This window comes from Cnephaeus nilssonii, assembly GCF_951640355.1.
Source record: "Cnephaeus nilssonii genome assembly, chromosome: 16".
In the NCBI taxonomy this organism is placed as follows: domain Eukaryota; kingdom Metazoa; phylum Chordata; class Mammalia; order Chiroptera; family Vespertilionidae; genus Cnephaeus; species Cnephaeus nilssonii.
The window spans coordinates 41,418,813-41,436,875 of NC_137087.1; the positions used below are offsets into that span (position 1 = coordinate 41,418,813).

At 54.6% G+C, this 18,063-nt stretch overlaps 1 protein-coding gene across 1 annotated transcript in view; it reads right to left on the reverse strand.

Moving 5' to 3' along the window:
* The window catches only part of SLIT1 (slit guidance ligand 1), a 153,188-nt gene that overhangs the window by 22,295 nt on the left and 112,830 nt on the right, over window positions 1-18,063 (reverse strand). The window contains exons 14-25 of the mRNA XM_079793488.1: window positions 15,598-15,761; window positions 14,942-14,965; window positions 14,660-14,804; window positions 13,613-13,687; window positions 13,287-13,430; window positions 10,054-10,197; window positions 9,572-9,738; window positions 8,171-8,303; window positions 6,400-6,468; window positions 4,608-4,679; window positions 3,033-3,104; window positions 2,156-2,227 (exon numbers count right to left, since the gene is read on the reverse strand). Of these exons, the coding sequence (XP_079649614.1) occupies window positions 2,156-2,227; window positions 3,033-3,104; window positions 4,608-4,679; window positions 6,400-6,468; window positions 8,171-8,303; window positions 9,572-9,738; window positions 10,054-10,197; window positions 13,287-13,430; window positions 13,613-13,687; window positions 14,660-14,804; window positions 14,942-14,965; window positions 15,598-15,761 (1,281 nt within the window). The remainder of the gene's footprint in view (window positions 1-2,155; window positions 2,228-3,032; window positions 3,105-4,607; window positions 4,680-6,399; window positions 6,469-8,170; window positions 8,304-9,571; window positions 9,739-10,053; window positions 10,198-13,286; window positions 13,431-13,612; window positions 13,688-14,659; window positions 14,805-14,941; window positions 14,966-15,597; window positions 15,762-18,063) is intronic.

Here is an 18,063-nt window from a genome sequence, read left to right on the forward strand (position 1 = left end):
TGTTGAACTTTTCAGTGCCTGGGACTGTAAGATGGAAATAACAAATCCCACCCACTAGGACAGAACCTGTCTGTCACCCATTCTACTCCCGTGGCAGACATTAATAATCAATCACTGCACTCTTCCCACTGAGCCCAGAATCCTGTGTGGGCTCAAGAAGGTCCCCATCAAAATTTGTACAGCTGACACAGAGCAGAAAACCTACTTCTCATTTTGGTCATGAAGTAAACAACTCACCACAGATAAAGTAGTCACATGTAGCAAAGTATCTGTCCAAAGGACACCCTCAATGAATGACACTTACTATTATTTTATTTCCTCTAGTCTAAGATTGTTAGATATACTACTGATTGGGAAGGGTGGAGAAATACTACCATCTATACTAATAAAAGAGTAATATGCTAATTAAACCAGACATCTTCCAGACATCCTTCCAGACAAAGCCACAGTGGCAGGGGCCGAGGGAGAGGTGGTTAGGGGCAATCAAGCCGGCAGGGGAGGGCAGTTAGGGGCAATCAGGCCGGCAGGGGAGGGCAATTAGGGGCATCAGGCTGGCAGACAGAAGCGGTTAGGAGCTATCAGGCAGGCAGGCAGGTGAGCAGTTAGGAGCCAGCGGTCCCAGATTGCGAGAGCGATGTCTGACTGCAGGTGGGATCGGGCCTAAACTGGCAGTTGGACATCTCCCGAGGGGTCCTGGATTGGAGAGGGTGCAGGCCGGGCTGAGGAACAACCCTCCCCCCCCCCCGCCCCGCCATGCACGAATTTCGTGCACCAGGCCTCTAGTATTAAATATAGAGGTCACTTGTAAGGTACACTCTGATTTCAGAGATTAAAATGTGGAAAAGGTGAGTCTTAGAACTGGGAAAATCCAGTGAGGTTGTTGAGTGAATGAACTCAAGTAGAGATGCTGGGGACCCCAGAAGGTGTGCCTGCCCCCTGAGGCCCTGGGCACTTGGGTGTGGGGTGGAGAGCAAGAGGATGCAGTGACACCCAGGGGCCCAGCCGCAGTCCATCTGGCCTGAACGCTGCCTTGTCAAACTGTAGCTGAGACTCCAGGAGAGAATGCTCTGTGCCCAGCCTCACCTCCAGAATTGGCTACTGCTTTCTCATGTCTTCACTTTTTTGATTGTGGTAAAATACATTTAACATGAAATTTTCCGTTTGAAGCCCTGGCTAGGTAATTGGTTAGAGCATCGTCCTGATACACCAAGGTTACACACAAGAATCAACCAATGAACGCATAAAAAAGTGGGACAACAAATTGATATTTCTCTCTCTTTCTCTCCCCCTCCCCCTTCCTCTCTGTCATTCTAGTAAAAAAAAAATTTTCCATTTGGATAATTTTAAGTGTGCAATTCGGTGGCATCAGTTACATTCACAATGTTATGGCAACTATCACCACTATCTGGTTCCAAAACTGTTTCATCACCCCAAGCAGAGACTCTGTACCCATTAAACAACATTTCCCCATCCCCCCTGCTCCCAGCACCTGGCAACCACCATTCTCCTTTCCGTGGCTATGAATGGACTATCCTGGGTATTCAGGTCAGTGGGGCCATGCAATATTTGTCCTTTTATGTCTGGGTTACTTCACTGCGCTTGTCTTCAAGGTTCCATCCATGTCGTAACAACATATGTCACCCTTCCTTTTCACGGCTGAACACGACCCTATTGTACGTATATACCACATGTTGTTGACCCCTCTATCTGTTGATGGACACGTGGGTTGTTTTTGCCTTTTGGCAATTGTGTGAATCTTGCTGCTATGAGCATGGGTGCACACGTATCCGAGTCCCTGCCGTCCGTTCTCTCGAATTGCGGGATCGCACGGTAATTCTACGTTTAGCTTTTTGAGGAACTGAGTGCACTGCTTTTTAAGAATAGCTCATGCAGGTAAAGTGCTTGGCGACCAGCAAATGGTCCTTACTACGTGTATTGATGCTCGTGAAGAACTGTTCTCAAATTCCATCGTTGCGACGGATGAAACCCTGGATGTGTGAGAGTCTGCGATGGGGAGCGTTTGACGTTCACAAGCTAAGTTGGTTTCAGGGTAAAAGCAACAGATTCTGATAGTCTCAGGAGGCAGGGTCTTTCTTGGAATCCAAATTCTGTTTAAATCCAAAGAGGCCCCGAGACTGGGGCCGGAGGTACTTACAGGTGGGACAGGGAGGTCACGTCTGCGAAGATGCCCTCCGGGAGGGTGGAGATGTCGTTGCCGTGCAGGGACCTGAGGGGAGAAGAGGCTGTGGGCGCCTCCCTGGGAGACGGAGCCTGGAGGACGGAGGGAGGGTGGGTGCCACCCTCTGCAGAGAGGGACGTGGTGCCGTGAGGGAGATGGCCCGCCTCAGAGATGGAGCCCACCCTGCTGGCCACAGGCAGCGGAGAGGGAGCCCTCATCTCCAGGCAGACCACCCTGCCCCACAGCCCTCCTGGGGACTCTGTTTTTCCATCATAAATAGCTCGGCTCCATTTCTGTTTACGTAACAAATGGAATGCATGCAGCCAGGGGCCTGAGGGGTAGGCCTTTTCTGGGGAAGGCAGTTAGTACACAAGCCATACATTGGGGGGAACAATGTCACCTTGCCCCAGATGGGGCCCCAGAGGAGGTGTGTGCGTGGACACACGAGGGGCCATCATAACAGGCGTGACAGAGGGCTTTGATCACAGGGCAAAACCTCACAGTGGGAATTCTTAGAAAAGGTTCATGAATCTTGCAACACTCTCCATCGGAACAGGAGACGCTTTCAAATAAGAGGCTGCCTTATCTTGGATGTCCCCCCCCCACCCCACACACACACACACACACATACTGCAAACACAACTTGGGGCGGACAGCAGCCCCATTTCTCAGCTAGTTTCCCCTTCATTCCTCGGGCTCCTTCAGGGCTTCATGAGAGTGGACTGGCCTCCCACCTTTGGACACGGTTGGCCCTGCTGGGGCCCCAGACCTTGGGACATGGCTCCCCACTGGGTGGGCGGCGGGGGGCCCTCCGCGGGGAGATTTCCCTGGAGGAATGAAGCGGGGGACTTACAGCAGACGCAGGGAGCGCAGCCCCTGGAAGGCCAGCGGAGGGATGCACTGGAGGGCGTTGTAGCTGAGGATCCTGAGGGGAGGGAGGAAGGAAAAAGAATTGGTGTTTGCCTGGGCTGCGGGGCTGGGCGGGCGGGAGGATTATCAGGGGCCACGGAGGAGACTTCTGGTCACTATCTTGATTGTGGTGGCGGCTCCATGGGTGTGAGCGTAAGGCAAAATGCGTCAAATGATACAACAAGTATGTGCGGGTTTCTGTGTATTAACTGTACCTCAGTAAAGCTGTTTTTAAAATCCTAAGAGGCAGGAGCCGCTCCCATCCCAGGAGCGGGCTGTTTCCCTGCAGCAGCCAGGCCCCTTGGACCAGCCCGTCTCAGCCTCAGCACTGTGGACGGTTCTTGGTTTGGGGCCTGTCCTGTGCCTTGTGGGATGCACCCCTGGCCTCTGCCCACGAGATGCCAGGAGCCCCCCAGACCCCCCGCCTTCCTCCCGCCGTGACCATCGAAATGTTTCAGACATTGCCAAATGTCCCCTGAGGGCAGAGTCGGCCCTGGTAGAGAACCCTAGACCAGCGGCCGCCAACCGGTGGTCCGTGAGGTCCGAAAGGTTGGCAACCGCTGCCCTAGCCCATGGCAGCTCACACACAGGCTCAGGAGACTCTGAAAAGGGAACCCGCTGACCGGTAAGCAGACCCTGGGGCAGATGAGTGCGGTGGGGGAAGCTGCCCGTCGAGGCCTCGGTGCCCTATTCCGCTCCTGCGGCCTGGCTGGCTCAGGGCCCCGTCCTGTCCCTACTGTGTGGCCACAGGAGAACCGAAGGGAAAGCTCAGAAGTTTGGGCACGTTATCTGCAAACTGAGATACACTCTTAAGCTCCAGGTAAATATAAGGGATGCTTGTTAATGCTTTCTTGGAATAGAATTAAAACAATCATTATATTATGGGCACACACATGTTCCGAGGGTCAGTGTTCACAGTAATACAAACTGGAAACAACCCACATATCCATCGGCAGGAGGATGGGTAAGGGAAGTACGGCATTTTCCTACGAGGAATACCATACAGCCGTGAAAGTGAACAGACCACAGCTTCACACAACACAAGTGGGTCTCACAAACATCGTGGTAAGAAAAGTATATATTCTGTATACTGCAATTTATATAAGGTTAAATGTGCGCAGAATTAAAGTTCATTGTGTAGAAATGAATTTCTAGATGGCAACACCATAAGGACCAAAGAAGTGATCGTCATAAAAGTCAGGGTCAGGGCCTCCCTGAGTGGAGAAGGGAGGGGTCACAACAGGGTGGATTATGGGGTGCTAGCTATGTTCTAATTTTTTGCCTTAGGTATTTACACATGCGTACTAGCTTTACAATTATTTGTTAAACTGTATGCTTACATTTTTTCACTTGTCCATATATATATGCTGTATTTCACAATAAAAAAAATATTTTTTAAGAGTGTTTTCGGCTGGCAGGCCCTGACACACTGCCCGGCAGGTGAGGGAGTCTGCCTGTGATACGTGTGAGTGACCGGGGCTGGGGAAAGCCCTCCCACCACTCCCCCGCTGGGACTCACAGAGTGGTCAGCTGGCTCATGTTGGTGAAGGAGGAGTTGCTTAAAGAGCTGATCTTGTTGTTACTCAGGTCCCTGGAAAAGACGAGAGCCCCGGCAGATGGTTTCATCGTAAGAGCTGCCCCACCATTAGTCCTCCTTCCCTCCTCGCCTTCTCAAGTGCATCTGAGCCCCTGGTGGAGCCGCCTCACATCAGACCAAGAAAGGTTGTCTCTCTCTTGGGCCCTCTGTCACCAGCCACCAAATCACTCCACCCACCTCCCTACTCCCCGCCTCACACACACCCCCCCACACACACATTGGAACAGTCAACACACATTTGCTACAATGTGAGCCAAGACAGATAAACAGTCAAAATTCTGTAAGTCACCCAGCCAGTGTGGCTCAGTGGTTGAGCATCGACCTATGAACCAGGAGGTCACGTCACAGTTCAATTCCTGATCAGGGCACGTGCCTGGGTTGCAGGGTCAATTCCCAGTGTGGGGCGTGCAGGAGGCAGCCGATCAAATGATTCTCTCTCATCATTAATGTTTCTCCCTCTCTCTCCCTCTCCCTTCCTCTCTGAAGTCAATGAAAAAAAAAAAAAAAAATATATATATATATATATATATATATATATATATATATATATATAAATTTTGTTTTAAATCTGTAAGCCAGTGCTACTCTAAGTAATCAGTCCTTGACCCGAATATTCCATACAAGGAACTTGTGCCAAAATGTGATCTCCTAGGACACTAAACACGACTAACTGTAGCTAACATTTTCTTCACAGCGAGACTTCCTCAACGAAGGAAGCAAAATGTGGGTTCACATTCCGGTGCAAGTTCCTTATGGAGTGTGGACCTCGTACAAACACTGTTTGGACTACTACCGGCCCACAGGCCACACTTGGCATAGCGCTGCTCCAAGCCACTGAGATGGAGCGTTCTAGGGACTTCTTTTTTGGTAGAATCTGGCCAATGAGCAGATAAAGGCAAATGAAAGGAGGTGCTAATTAGGATAGAAGGCTAAGAGGAGCTAATTTATTCTGAGGTTTATTTTGTTTTTTGGGTTTTGTTGTTGTTGTTTTTTAATCCTCACATGAGGATATTTTCACATTGGTTTTTAGAGAGAATGGAAGAGAGAGGGAAAGACAGAGAGAAATAGCGATGTGAGACAAACACATTGATTGGTTGCCTCCTCCATGCGCCCTGATCAGGGCCCAAGCCTGAGAGGAGCCTGCAACCGAGTTACATGCTCTTGATTGGAATCGAACCCGGGACCCTTCAGTCCACAGGTCAATGCTCTATGCACTGAGCCAAACCAGCTAGGGCCTGAGATTTATCTTGTATTTTTTCATGAGGTCAAAACAGAAAAACAGATGTTAGTCTAAAGAAAAATTTAGTGACAGATACTTATTTGTAGCTCCCATATTTCATATTTGGTTTGGGGGCTTAGGTTGGACTGAAAAATTTCCCACAACCCTCCACTTCTGCCTGCCTCCTACCTTTGCAAAGCTGACCAGCATTAACAATAATTATCAGCCTAGAAGGCTGTTTGGGGAGATGGTGTGGAACAATGCAATTCCAAAGCATGACCACTAGGTGGCAGAACGGCTCTATGCACAGATGTTCCCAGAAGGAAGGGGTGAAAATTTAAAAAAATTAAAAAACCACAAAAACAAAAACGGGAATCAGCCACAAGTGGGGTCTGTAGGGAATTCCAGTAAAGCTGGAGCCACAGGGTCAGATGCCGATGGCCCTCCTGTCCTCTGAGGCAGGTCTGGGGGTCCTCAAGCCGCCTGGGTACTCACACAAGCTGCAGGTACTTGTAGGTGGACAGCTGTCCCGGAACCAGCGTGAACTGGTTCCCGTCCAAGTAGCTACAGGAGAAGACACAACAGTTAGTGCGCCATCTCCGCCTGCCCCATGCTGGGAGGACCTTTCCCTGCAGCCAGGGCCTCCTCGCTCGCTTTCTCTCCTACTTGTAGACCACAAGGGCCCGGAATCGCTAACTGGAGGAGAAAATACATACATCTTTTGGGCAGTTTGGGCAGGTGCCACCCAAAAACCTTGGTAAAAGCCACTGAGACATGAAGCCTCCTTTGGCTCCCTTCCCGCTCCCCCGTCTCGCCCTCTCAGCCTCCTCCCCATCTGTGGGCACTGCCAGTGTTCATTCCCGGGCTGCTGGGAAGCTGCCTTCTGTCCTGCCAACCTTCTGGGGCCCACTCTATACATTGCCACTCAAGTCATCGTCCATAAAGCCAAGCCCACCAAAAGTTCTCCTAAAACTTCCCCAAAGGGTAGAGCTGGGGATTCAAGAAGCTTCAAACCTGCCCTCCTTCCCCCACCATCACTGCCACCAGCCATCCTCGCTAAGCAGTGACCCAAGGGCCGGCTGCTGACGCCCCAGCTGGGCTCCCTGCTCAGGACCCTCACCCACTGCAGCCCTCCGGATGGCTCCAGCTTCCCGAGTAGCAGCATCAGTGCTGTCCTCGCCCTGACCCGTCACTCTGTTGTCACACCAAGTGACCAACCCCCCATCTCATTGGATCTGCTCGGCACCCTTCAATACACCAAGTAGCCCCATTGTACAGCTGGGAAACTGAGACTGAGGAAAGTCAAGTGGCTTTCCCAGCATCCTCAGAGTGGCTATGAGGCACCAAGGAGAAAACTGGGGTTCTGACGACTGCGACAGAAAACTGGGCAGGAGATGAGGTGGGCGAGTCTCTGGACAAGGACTGCAGTGGTTGATGTGTGTGTGTGTGTGTGTGTGTGTGTGTGTGTGTGTGTGAAGAAATAGCCAGCCTTGTTGGTAATGGAAGAATAAAATGAAAATCTCATGCTCTCCCCATGGGGAAAAGCTCGGCTACGGAGGCCCGGAGGGACCAGTCCCAGGGGACAGGTAGAGCCGGGGGTTGACCAGAGCCTTCCCCTAGGAAGTGCCTGTTGAAGAAGCCGGGCTCTCCACCCTCTGCCTGCCATTCACATCCTCGCCCACATGAGTTCAGACACCAAACCTGACGTACACCCCACACCCAGTGCTGATAGGAGGGCAGGCGGGCCGTTGCCCACACGGCTAGTGGAGTAGAAAGGAGACAGCTTTTCGGGAAGGCCATCAAAGGCAGCAAGAGCCCTAACGAGGCACCGCTCTCGGCTAGCCTTTTCACTGAAGGGACATTCACCTCGGCATTATTCATGTTAGTAGAAAAATGGAAACAATTTAAATATCCTGCAAAGGAGGGCTTGTTATACAGTTCATCACAGAGTCATGTGATGGGATACTATGCAGCCAGTAAAAGTCCTTTTACTTTTGTGAAAGTTTTCATTGCTGAGCAGACTGCTCATGAGATGATGTAAAGTGAAAACAGTAATGTTATTTCTTCTTTAAAGGCAGAGCGTAATTTAAAGGAATGAAGCGCTTGCCACGGGTGACTCACGCCATCAGGGGACTGCAGAGGGGGGTCAAAGCAGAGCTCAGAGGCTTCTGGGCCCCAGTGTCTGCTGCAAGACCCGACCTCCAGGCTGCTAGTCAGCTGCCACCTGCCCTGCCACCTTCCCCAGCAGCAGCCGCGGGCTACTCACAGCTCTGTGACGTTCTTGGGGATGCCCTTGGGCAGGCCCTGGAGGTGCTTGTTGCTGCATCGGACCACGGTGTCCAGGCAGGCGCATTCCTGGGGGCACTGGGGGCGGGGCAGGCAGCCCCCCTCCTCCTGGCCTGGGGAAGAAGCCAGGTCAGTGAGGGGCAGGCCTTCTTAGTGCCTCCTGCATCCAGGGCCCTCTGTGGAGAGCCTCAGAACAGAAGCCCCTCTCTGACCCTCCCTCAGGCGCCGTAAAGTCTCCTCTTGGCTGTGCCCCGCCCCCACCAGGGACAAAGCCCTTTGGACCTGTTTGGAGGTTAATACAGGTCTTGGATCGATCTCTTCTACCTCAGACCCAAGGTGGCCCTGGGCACAGCAGAGAAGAGGATGGCAGCCACACGTTTTCTTGAGCACCTACTATGTGCCAGACACTATGGAACACAGTCTCCTTCGCAGTGCAGTGAGGAGTGCCACTCTCACCCCTCGGCTGTATGAGGACAGAGACGTGTCTCTTCTTTGTTCACTGGAGGAGCCTGGTACCCAGAGCGGGGCCTGGCACACAGGAGCCCTCCCAATAGATCCGTGGAACGGGTGGATTTCTCCTTGACTGAGAGCTAGAGAGGTTAACGAACTTGCTCAGGTCTGGAGACCAGTTAGGAGCAAGGTGGGCTCTGTACCCATGGCATATGCGGGACAGTGTGAACCTGTAAGCCTGCAGCACTGGAGCAGCCAGGAGGCAGGCCTCTGGGCTAAATGTACTTATATCAAGAACATCCACTAATACGTTAAGTGGGACTTTTTCTGAAAGACAGATAATGAGCAATGTTTACGTGCTTTTTTATTATCCATACTAGAGGCCTGATGCACGAAGATTCGTGCAAGAATGGGCCTTCCTTCCCCTGGCTGCTGGCACCGCCTTCGCTCCGGCCCAGAGCCACCTTTCTGCCTTCCCACACTGCCCAGAGGCCCCGAGCGGGTGGGGCGGTGCAGAACACCTGTGTCCCGCCCCTGGCTGCTCGGTGTCTGCGTATGCAAATTAACCCGCCATCTTTGTTGGGTTAATTTGCAAACTCACTCCTGATTGGCTGGTGGGCGTCATGAAGGTACGGTCAATTTGCATCTTTCTCTTTTATTAGTGTAGATTTTCCCATTTTTAAAACAATAAGCATATGATTGCTCTTATGTCACACAAAAACACCACCAGGCAGGGGTAGGGTGGGTGCAGCATTAAGAGCTGCCTGCTCCTTGCTCCTCCCCAGCAACAGAGCCTCCCTCCCACCGACCTCTCCTCTCAAGGGCCTGTCACAGGGCCCTGCCCGCCACTCCCCTCCCTCTGGCCTGGCCCAGCTCTCCCTCTCTCCCACCTCCCAGGGGGCGGCGGGGGGGGGGGGGGCGTCCGAGTTACCTTCCTCACACCTGAAGTCAGGGAAGGCCACGTCCTGCAGGGGAATCTGCCGCAGGAAGTCTGGGTTCTGGCACCTCGGGTTCCCGGTCACGATCTTCCTCCTCCGCAGCCAGTCGCCCAGCCAGGCCAGCTGGCAGTTGCAGTTGAAAGGATTGGCCAGGAGGTTTCTGGAAGAGACAGCTTGTGTGACCGCGCAGACACCCGCCCGCCTCAGCTGTCCCAGCAGAGCCCTCTCCTGCCCACCACGCACTGTTCACACAGCCACCCACACTCCCCCAGCCAACAGCCACCCACTCGCCCAGGGCAGCATTCCAGCCTGGTGAGCCCCAGGTCTCAGCAAACCTCGGGGACCACGCACTCCCGCGTTTGTCCTTTAAAGTAACAACAGGGAGACGTGCCCCGGGATGGCGGGTGGGCGGGCGCCCAGGTGCAGATGCTGACACCAGGCCGCGAGGGCTGCGCGGGCCGAGGGCTGGACTCACAGCGTGGAGAGGGCCTGCAGGGTGTCGAAGGCGCCGGGGGAGATGGTGGCGATCTGGTTGTCGTAAAGCGAGAGGAGGCGGACGTTGCGCAGGCCCGTGAAGCTGTCGTTGTGGATGCAGCTGATGCGGTTGTTCCTCAGCATCCTGGGGCGGGTGGGAGAGCCCACGCTGTGCCCTGGGGCCATCTGCCCGAGGGGTGCATTGGCCACCACCGGCGCGTTCACAGATTGGCCTCGGGAGGCACTGAGCCCCAGCACCTGCGCCCCCTCCAGACCCTCCGCCTCAGCGGTGCCCTCCTCTGTCTCCGGCCCGCACGGCCTCACCGCGGCCCTCTCCTTCACTCCCCGGGTGCCCGGTGCCTCCCCGCTTCCAGGCCACGCTCCACCTCAACACCAGACTTTCCTCAAACCTCACCCCAGTCGTGTCCTCTTCAGCCAAAGCCTTCAGTGGCCTCCCAACTGCCCACAGAGTTATGTTAATGCTTTGCACGTTAGCGTGCCCACAGACCTCTGGAGCCTGTCCACCGGCCCCACACCAGCACCTGGTCCTGCAGACCTGCTGCCCGGGCCCGCATCGCCCTGCCGTCCCTGGCTAGGATGTCCATCTAGAATGACCTTCCTCCTCCTTTATAGCTGCAAGTCTCTGTGCAGATACACCTGGCTCAGTTCTCCTCCCCAACCAAAAATGAAACCCAAGCCTGACGCAGGATAGGCAATTCCCGAAAGAAATGAAAATGGTTTATGAGCAGTCATAGACCATGTTCAAACGTAATAGTAATCAAAGACATTTAAGCGATAGTACATCTTTGCCCAAACTACAAAATAAAAACATAATAATAATAATAATAATAATAATGATAAGTGATGCTGCCCAGGGTCAGGCGATGCAGGGGTGTGGGCAGATGCAGGGGTGTGGGCGGATGCAGGGGAGTGGGCAGATACAGGGGTGTGGGCAGATGCAGGGGTGTGGGCGGATGCAGGGGAGTGGGCAGATACAGGGGTGTGGGCAGATGCAGGGGTGTGGGCAGATACAGGGGTGTGGGCAGATGCAGGGGTGTGGGCAGATGCAGGGGAGTGGGCAGATACAGGGGTGCGGGCAGATGCAGGGGTGTGGGCAGATACAGGGGTGCGGGCAGATGCAGGGGTGTGGGCAGATGCAGGGGAGTGGGCAGATACAGGGGTGTGGGCAGATGCAGGGGTGTGGGCAGATGCAGGGGAGTGGGCAGATACAGGGGTGCGGGCAGATGCAGGGGTGCGGGCAGATGCAGGGGTGCGGGCAGATACAGGGGTGCGGGCAGATGCAGGGGTGTGGGCGGATGCAGGGGAGTGGGCAGATACAGGGGTGCGGGCAGATGCAGGGGTGCGGGCAGATGCAGGGGAGTGGGCGGATGCAGGGGAGTGGGCAGATGCAGGGGTGTGGGCAGATACAGGGGTGCAGGCAGATGCAGGGGTGCGGGCGGATGCAGGGGAGTGGGCAGATCGGCATTTTCACGCCCCGGTCGGCGCGGAACGACTTGGGGCCGCCCTGGAAAGACTGTGTGCTTCCCCGCAGCAAGCCTGCGTCCGGGAATGTCTCATAAGGGAGTGATCCTGGGTGGGCACAGCACTGCACGACACATACATTAATCACAACATTGCGTATCATTTAAACACTAGAAAGAGTCTAAATTTCCAATACCATTCACAGCGATGCTGTAAAAGACATTTGAATGATTTGTAAAGGTGCTCATGTTGTGTTTCAGGAAAAAGCAGCTTACTAAAGAAAACGTGTTCTAGGGTCCATGAAGAAGTCTGTATGTAAGCATGCACGTAGGTGTGTGTGTGTGTGTGTGTGTGTGTGTGTGTGTGTGTGTGTGTAGGCAGGTATACACACACATACTGTTCCTGCAGGGTGGAGGGGCTACGGCGTTTCTGCTCTGTCCCTCGCCAGCCCTCCCCTCGCCTCTGTTCCCACCCAAGTCCTCCTCAGACAGAACCCCGGGGACTGCTCGACACCCTCACTCAACAAATACAAGGTTGACAGCCCGGCAAAGCGGCCAAACTCTGTTCGCAAGGGAAAAGCAAACTGCAACACACAGCAAATAATAAAATCCACTTTCTGTAAAATAGGAAAAAATCCCCAGAGAGCCCCTTCCTACATCCACGGACCTTACTCAACCTCCACGCGAGCGCGGAACAAAGCCAGAGCCTGCTGCAGGGCCGCTCGAACGCCAGGCAGGGCGTCTAGACCCGTGCTGCCCAACACAGTCGCTACTCGCCACAGGTTGCTATTTTAGATTTAAATCAATTAAAAGGAAATGAAATTCGCCCTGGCTGGTTTGGCTCAGTGGCTAGAGCGTCAGCCTGTGGACTGAGATCCTGGGTTTAATTCCAGCCAAGGGTTGTAGGGGGCGTGCAGGAGGCAGCCGATCAATGATTATCTCTCATAATTGATGTTTCTATCTCTCTCTCTCTCCCTCTCCCTTCCTCTCTGAAATCGATAGAAAAAATATACATCCACAGGAAATAAAATTCAAAATAACAGGAAATGAAATTCAAAATGTAGTGCCTCAGTAGCACTAGCCACACATCAGGTACTCCACACCGCTGGGGGCGATGGTGTCGGGCAACGCAGACGTGGGGCGTTTCCGTCACTGCGGCAAGTCCGCCTGGACGGCACTGCCTACTGGACACGCTAAGGGTCCGCATGACCACCGAGGAGCCGGTGCTGCCGGGCAGGGTGGCCCACCGCACCGTGAGAGGAGGGGCAGGCGACCCCAGGATTGTACTGGGTCTGATGTCTGGTTAGCTCTGGGGGGCTCCGGGCTCATGGGACCCCAGAATCCCCATTACTGCTCGCCCACCCACACCCACGGAGTCTCCTCTGCCGTGTCCCACCAGGGGGCCACCCAGCCGCTCCTGCTGCAGGCGAGCCGGCGCTCCCGAATGGAACACACGTGCTGTGCTGTGCGCCTGCAGCCTGACCACAGGCCAAGGAGAGGGCACCTCCAGGAGGCCCGCCTCCCTCCACCCCTTCACCAGGCTCCGGCCCCACAGCCCAGGGAACAAGGCACAGGCCTCGCCACAGGCACCACCATCGATCACTGGGCCCACTGCAGTCCCTCCTCCTGCGAACTGGGGCCAGGGAGGGGGGCCTCCCACCCTCCTTTCCTTTCCCTTTAACGCAGACACCCACACTCTGGCTTCTGCCTACCGACGTCCCGCCATCACCCCGCTCCCGGCCCACACACTCACAGGGTCCTCAAGCCGTCCAGGCCGCGGAACATGCCGCTCCGGATGGACTCCAGCTGGTTGGCGGTCAGGTGCAGCTCGCTCACGGAGGCAGCGCCCTCGAAGGCCCCGTCTTCGATTTCGGACACCTTGTTGTTGCTCAGATTGCTGGGAGGGGAGGTGGCGGGAGGATGACGGAGCTCAGGACCCCCGACCCCCTTCCTACACCCAATCCCTGTGCGCAGGAGCCCTGCCCCCCTACACCGTGGGAGCTCCCGACACCCAGAACCTTCCTGCTCCATCCCAGGCCAGCGTCCTGACCGCACCCTTCCCGCCAACGGGCAACTCACATTTTCTTCAGATGGGTGAGCTTTTTAAACATGCCAGTGGCCTCCAGGATGGAGATCTCATTGTTGTTTAATCGCCTGTAAGAGGCAATCAAGGGCACTTACACACCCGTAAATGACAGACCTTGAAATATCTTTGACAAAGGGGACCCCCAGGAGAATCTATCCGGCAAAGCAAACGGACCCTATTTCAAAGGAAGGCCGGGCCGAGTGCGGGAGCTGGGAGGAGGGAAGCTGTGCATGGGGATGTTTTTAACGTTAAAAGTGCTATGAAAATTTACACACATAAATGGCATGTGTGTACGTATCATGCGTGTACAGGGTGTCCCCCAAAAATACAGAACCACTTTAACAGCTGATGGCTCAATTTTAAAAATAAAATGTATTTTAAGAAACACCGCCTTGCCCTAACCGGTTTGGCTCGGTGGATAGAACGCTGGCCTGCAGACTCAAGGGTCCCAGGTTCGATTCCGCTCAAGGGCATGTACCTTGGTTGCAGGCACATCTCCAGTAGGGAGTGTGCAAGAGGCAGCTGAATCGATGTTTCTCTCATCGATGTTTCTAACTCTCTATCCCTCTCCCTTCCTCTCTGTAAAAAATCAATAAAATATATTTTTTGAAAAAAGAAAAAAAGAAACACCGCCTTTATAATGTTTCCATGTGTGTATACCTTTTTTGGGACAGCTATATATGTGCGCCAATTTATATTTTTAGACAGAGAAAAGAAATAGTTAAAGGACAGCTTAAGCCCCAACTTCAGCTAATGAAATCATGTCCCCCCAAAATGGCCAAAGCATCCTTGCGAGAAGGCACCCCTGGTTCAGGCTGGCGATCGGCCCTGGATGCCAGAAAAGCTTCAGGAGTGAGGAGGGCTGTGAGTCCCAAGCAAAGGGGCCACAGGGGGCCGTTTCCTGCAAAGCCAGCGGCTGTCATGCTGGGTCTCGAGTGGCCCCCAAAACAGAGCCCAACCAGAGGGAAGCCTGGAGCAGGCGCAGGGAGGGTAGCAGGGGCAGGGGGTGAGTGCGGGGTGCGGGGGGCTGGGGCCCTCACAGCTCGGCGGTGGACTGGGGGATGCGCTCAGGGATCTTGGTGAGCCTCAGGCTGGAGCACTCGGCCACGCCGGCCTCACAGCGGCACTTGTGGGGACAGACCACGTCGCTGTTGCACTCGCTGTTCAGCTGGTAATCCTCCGTGCCTGCAGTGAGATGGCAGGGGCCGGGGCTGAGGGCCCGGGGCAGGCTCGCCCAGCCCCCTCAGCCTGCCGCCCCAGCCTCCTGCCCACCCACGGCCACCGTCTCACCCAGACGGCCCCTGGTTCCCCCGCTTCCCCACCTGGAATGAAGTACTGCTCTTTGGCTGCAAAGGGAAACACCATGATGTTAGTGGGATCGGCCAGGACTTGCAAGAAAGCCCAGGCCCCAGGCCCACTGCCCAGCCGGACGCACCCCAGGAACAAGGCTGGGGTCCCAGATCAGGGCCCGTCTGCCCAGCCCCTGTGTGGAGAAGCCCTTCCTTGCCCAGGCCAATGCCGGGACAGCACCACACCCAATTAAACCTCTCGGAGTGCCAAAGCCATGGGAACTCTCCCGTGCACGGGCACAAGATGGGGATGGGGGCATCAGGCCTCCGACCAGAATCCAGGCTCAGAAGCTGGACCACCCCGTCCCCCACCCGAGCCTGTTTCTGCTGCCTCCGAACCTGGAGGAGGCCACTCTCTCACTGGGAGGGTCCCGGGCCTCCGAGGGTCTTAGGAGGCTGAAAGTGGCCTAAGAGAACTGGCCTGCGGGGAGAGGACCTGGGTCCTTGTCTGGGTCCTCCCTCGGGACCTCCCCTCCCCAGGCTTCAGTAGAACAGGGGTGGGGCCGAACACCGCTCAGATCCAAGTCCACAATTTGGGGCCCACACCCTGGGACGTCCCTGCTAGAGCCCGCCAGGAAGCGTCTCGGTCCCCGAGCAAACTGAAGACAGACAGGGGGGCAGGCAGCTACCTGAGCACCGGAACTTCTTGCTCTTGATCTGCCCGATGCGCTTGTTGGCCAGGCGCCCGGGGCTGGCACAGCGGGCCCCGCTGGTCTCAATGGGGTTCGTGCGCAGGAAGTCGGCCAGCCACTTGAGGTTACAGTCACAGATGAAAGGGTTCTGGGCCAGGTGCCTGTCCAAAGGGGCAGGTCAGGGGTCAGGGCGAGGGCTCCGGGTCTGCGCTGACCTCCACCTGGGTGCGTGAGGCCTCTGTGCTGGCTCTCAGCCTGAAGCCCGGGCTGGCCCTGGGAAGCCACGCACCACCTGGGGCGCTGCCTGGGGGCGCCCACCACCCTCCGAGAAGTCTTGCCCAGCATCACAGTGAGGAGGGGCTCGGCAGCTCTGGGGCCCCCAGCTGTCCCTGCCACACTCCCCCCGCCGGCCTCCCTGTTCCCGCTCCTGCTCTCACCCGCCCCTCCCTCTGCCCTGGGACATTTCACAAACACGAAGGGAGGCAGGGGTGACCTGGAGCCAGGCCAGAGCACTGCTGTCCTGCCACAGGTGAGCTGGCAGAGCAGGCACCGGGACCCAGGCGGCCTCCTCCTGGCCATTTCCAGGCCGCCCCTGGCCGTGACCTCTAAGTTCACATTCTGGACAGGATTTCCCCGTGGTGCGCCACCTTCCTCTCCCTGGCTGTAAGGGAACTAACTAGCAGGAGTGGGCTGCGGGCAGGTTCGTGGGCTTTAATGAGTTTGTCTTCGTGGCTGACATCCCAGCCGAGCGCAGAGTCCCCAGGGAGCAGGACTCCGTGCAGGTGTTATCTGAGGGAAAGCACGGCCCAGCGGATAAACAATGTGGCGGGGATGCCAATGACAACAATGGCTACGACACCATTAATAATAAATGCCCATTCAGTGCACATCAGCGGGCCCACAGGTCAACACATCGAGTCAAACTCCAGGGCCTGGAATTAGAGATGCAGAATGAGCCCTAACCGGTTTGGCTCAGTGGATAGAGCGTCGGCCTGCGGACTGAAGGGTCCCAGGTTCAATTCTGGTCAAGGGCATGTGCCGTGGTTGTGGGCACATCCCCAGTGGGGGGGGTGCAGGAGGCAGCTGATGGATGTTTCTAACTCTCTATCCCTCTCCCTTCCTCTCTGTGAAATAATCAATAAAATATATATTTTTTAAAAAGATGCAGAATGAAGGACACCACCTAAGTGCCTAGTTTAACCAAACAATAGATGACAAGACATTCCCCTGTACAGAAGCATGCCAGCGAGAAACAAGGACTCTTTTTAAAAGCATAACCACAGCCACATTATCAAAGGAAGAAGGAACGTTAGAATTCAAACATCTCCATTTCAGGACCCCTAATGAATGAATGGGTCCAGGCCTTCAGATCAATGGCTGTGTGAATTACAAAATGACAGACAGCCAGACATCATGTGCCTCCTGTGAAGTACACGGTCCTACCTATGAAGTCATTTTGCCCAAAAAATAAAGGGAAAAAATATCGGAACCTGGCCAAACTCCTAGATGCAAATGTCTGTGCTCAGGACAGAGTGTGTGAAACTACGCCATGGGGAATACAACCAGGGAAGTCCACACGCGGGAAACTCCACGGGACCAACAAGGCAGTATACACAACACACGAACTGCAAGGAACAAGGGAGTGGGAGGACACCGATAGATTAAAAACTGAAGTAATGCATCAACCAAGACCAGCCAATTGTATTGCACAGGCCTAATTTAAATCCTGATTCCAACCAATTGCCTTCAAAATTGTGTCACTTGTCTGAGACACTTGGAAATTCAGTAATGAGATATTTGACGATATCCAGGGATTAATTTTTAAATTTTTAAGATATAACAATAATGATGCGGTTGTGTTTTTAGAGTCCTTGCCTTTTATACCTATGTGCGAAGTGGTAAGTGATAGATGATAAATGATGCCTGGGAGGCAGGGAAGAGGTGAAGTGTAGTTGAAAGGGGACTGGCCGTGAGTTAAGCTGGGTGATGAGTACTGGGCAGGTCAAAGTACCACCTTTAATATGCTTGTAATCCTAATATAGAAAAACCCTGGGTCGTAACGACCAGTAAGGACCAAGGCTTGACCAACCAGAAGTCAGTCCTGACTGGGTTGCAGCACTGACTGCTGAGGGGGCTGTGAATCAGGGCCAGAGAGAGTCCTGAAGAGAGAAGCAGGGACTGATCCGTTGCCTCTGTGGCAGCTTTTGATCAGCACTTGCCTCTCTCTCTTTCTCTCCCAGTCTGGCCAGCAGCTGTGCCTCCATTTCTCTCCAGGCCTCCACGGTGCTGCTGATCAGCCCCGCCTTTCTGATCAGGCCCCATTGATAGGCCCAGAGATGCTGACTGGCATAGAAACTGACCAATCAGAACCAAATCTGGGTGAAGTGTGAGGAACCAATGGCTGCCTAAACCAGCAGTCAGACATTCCCCCAAGGGGTCCCCGATTGGAGAGGGTGCAGGCTG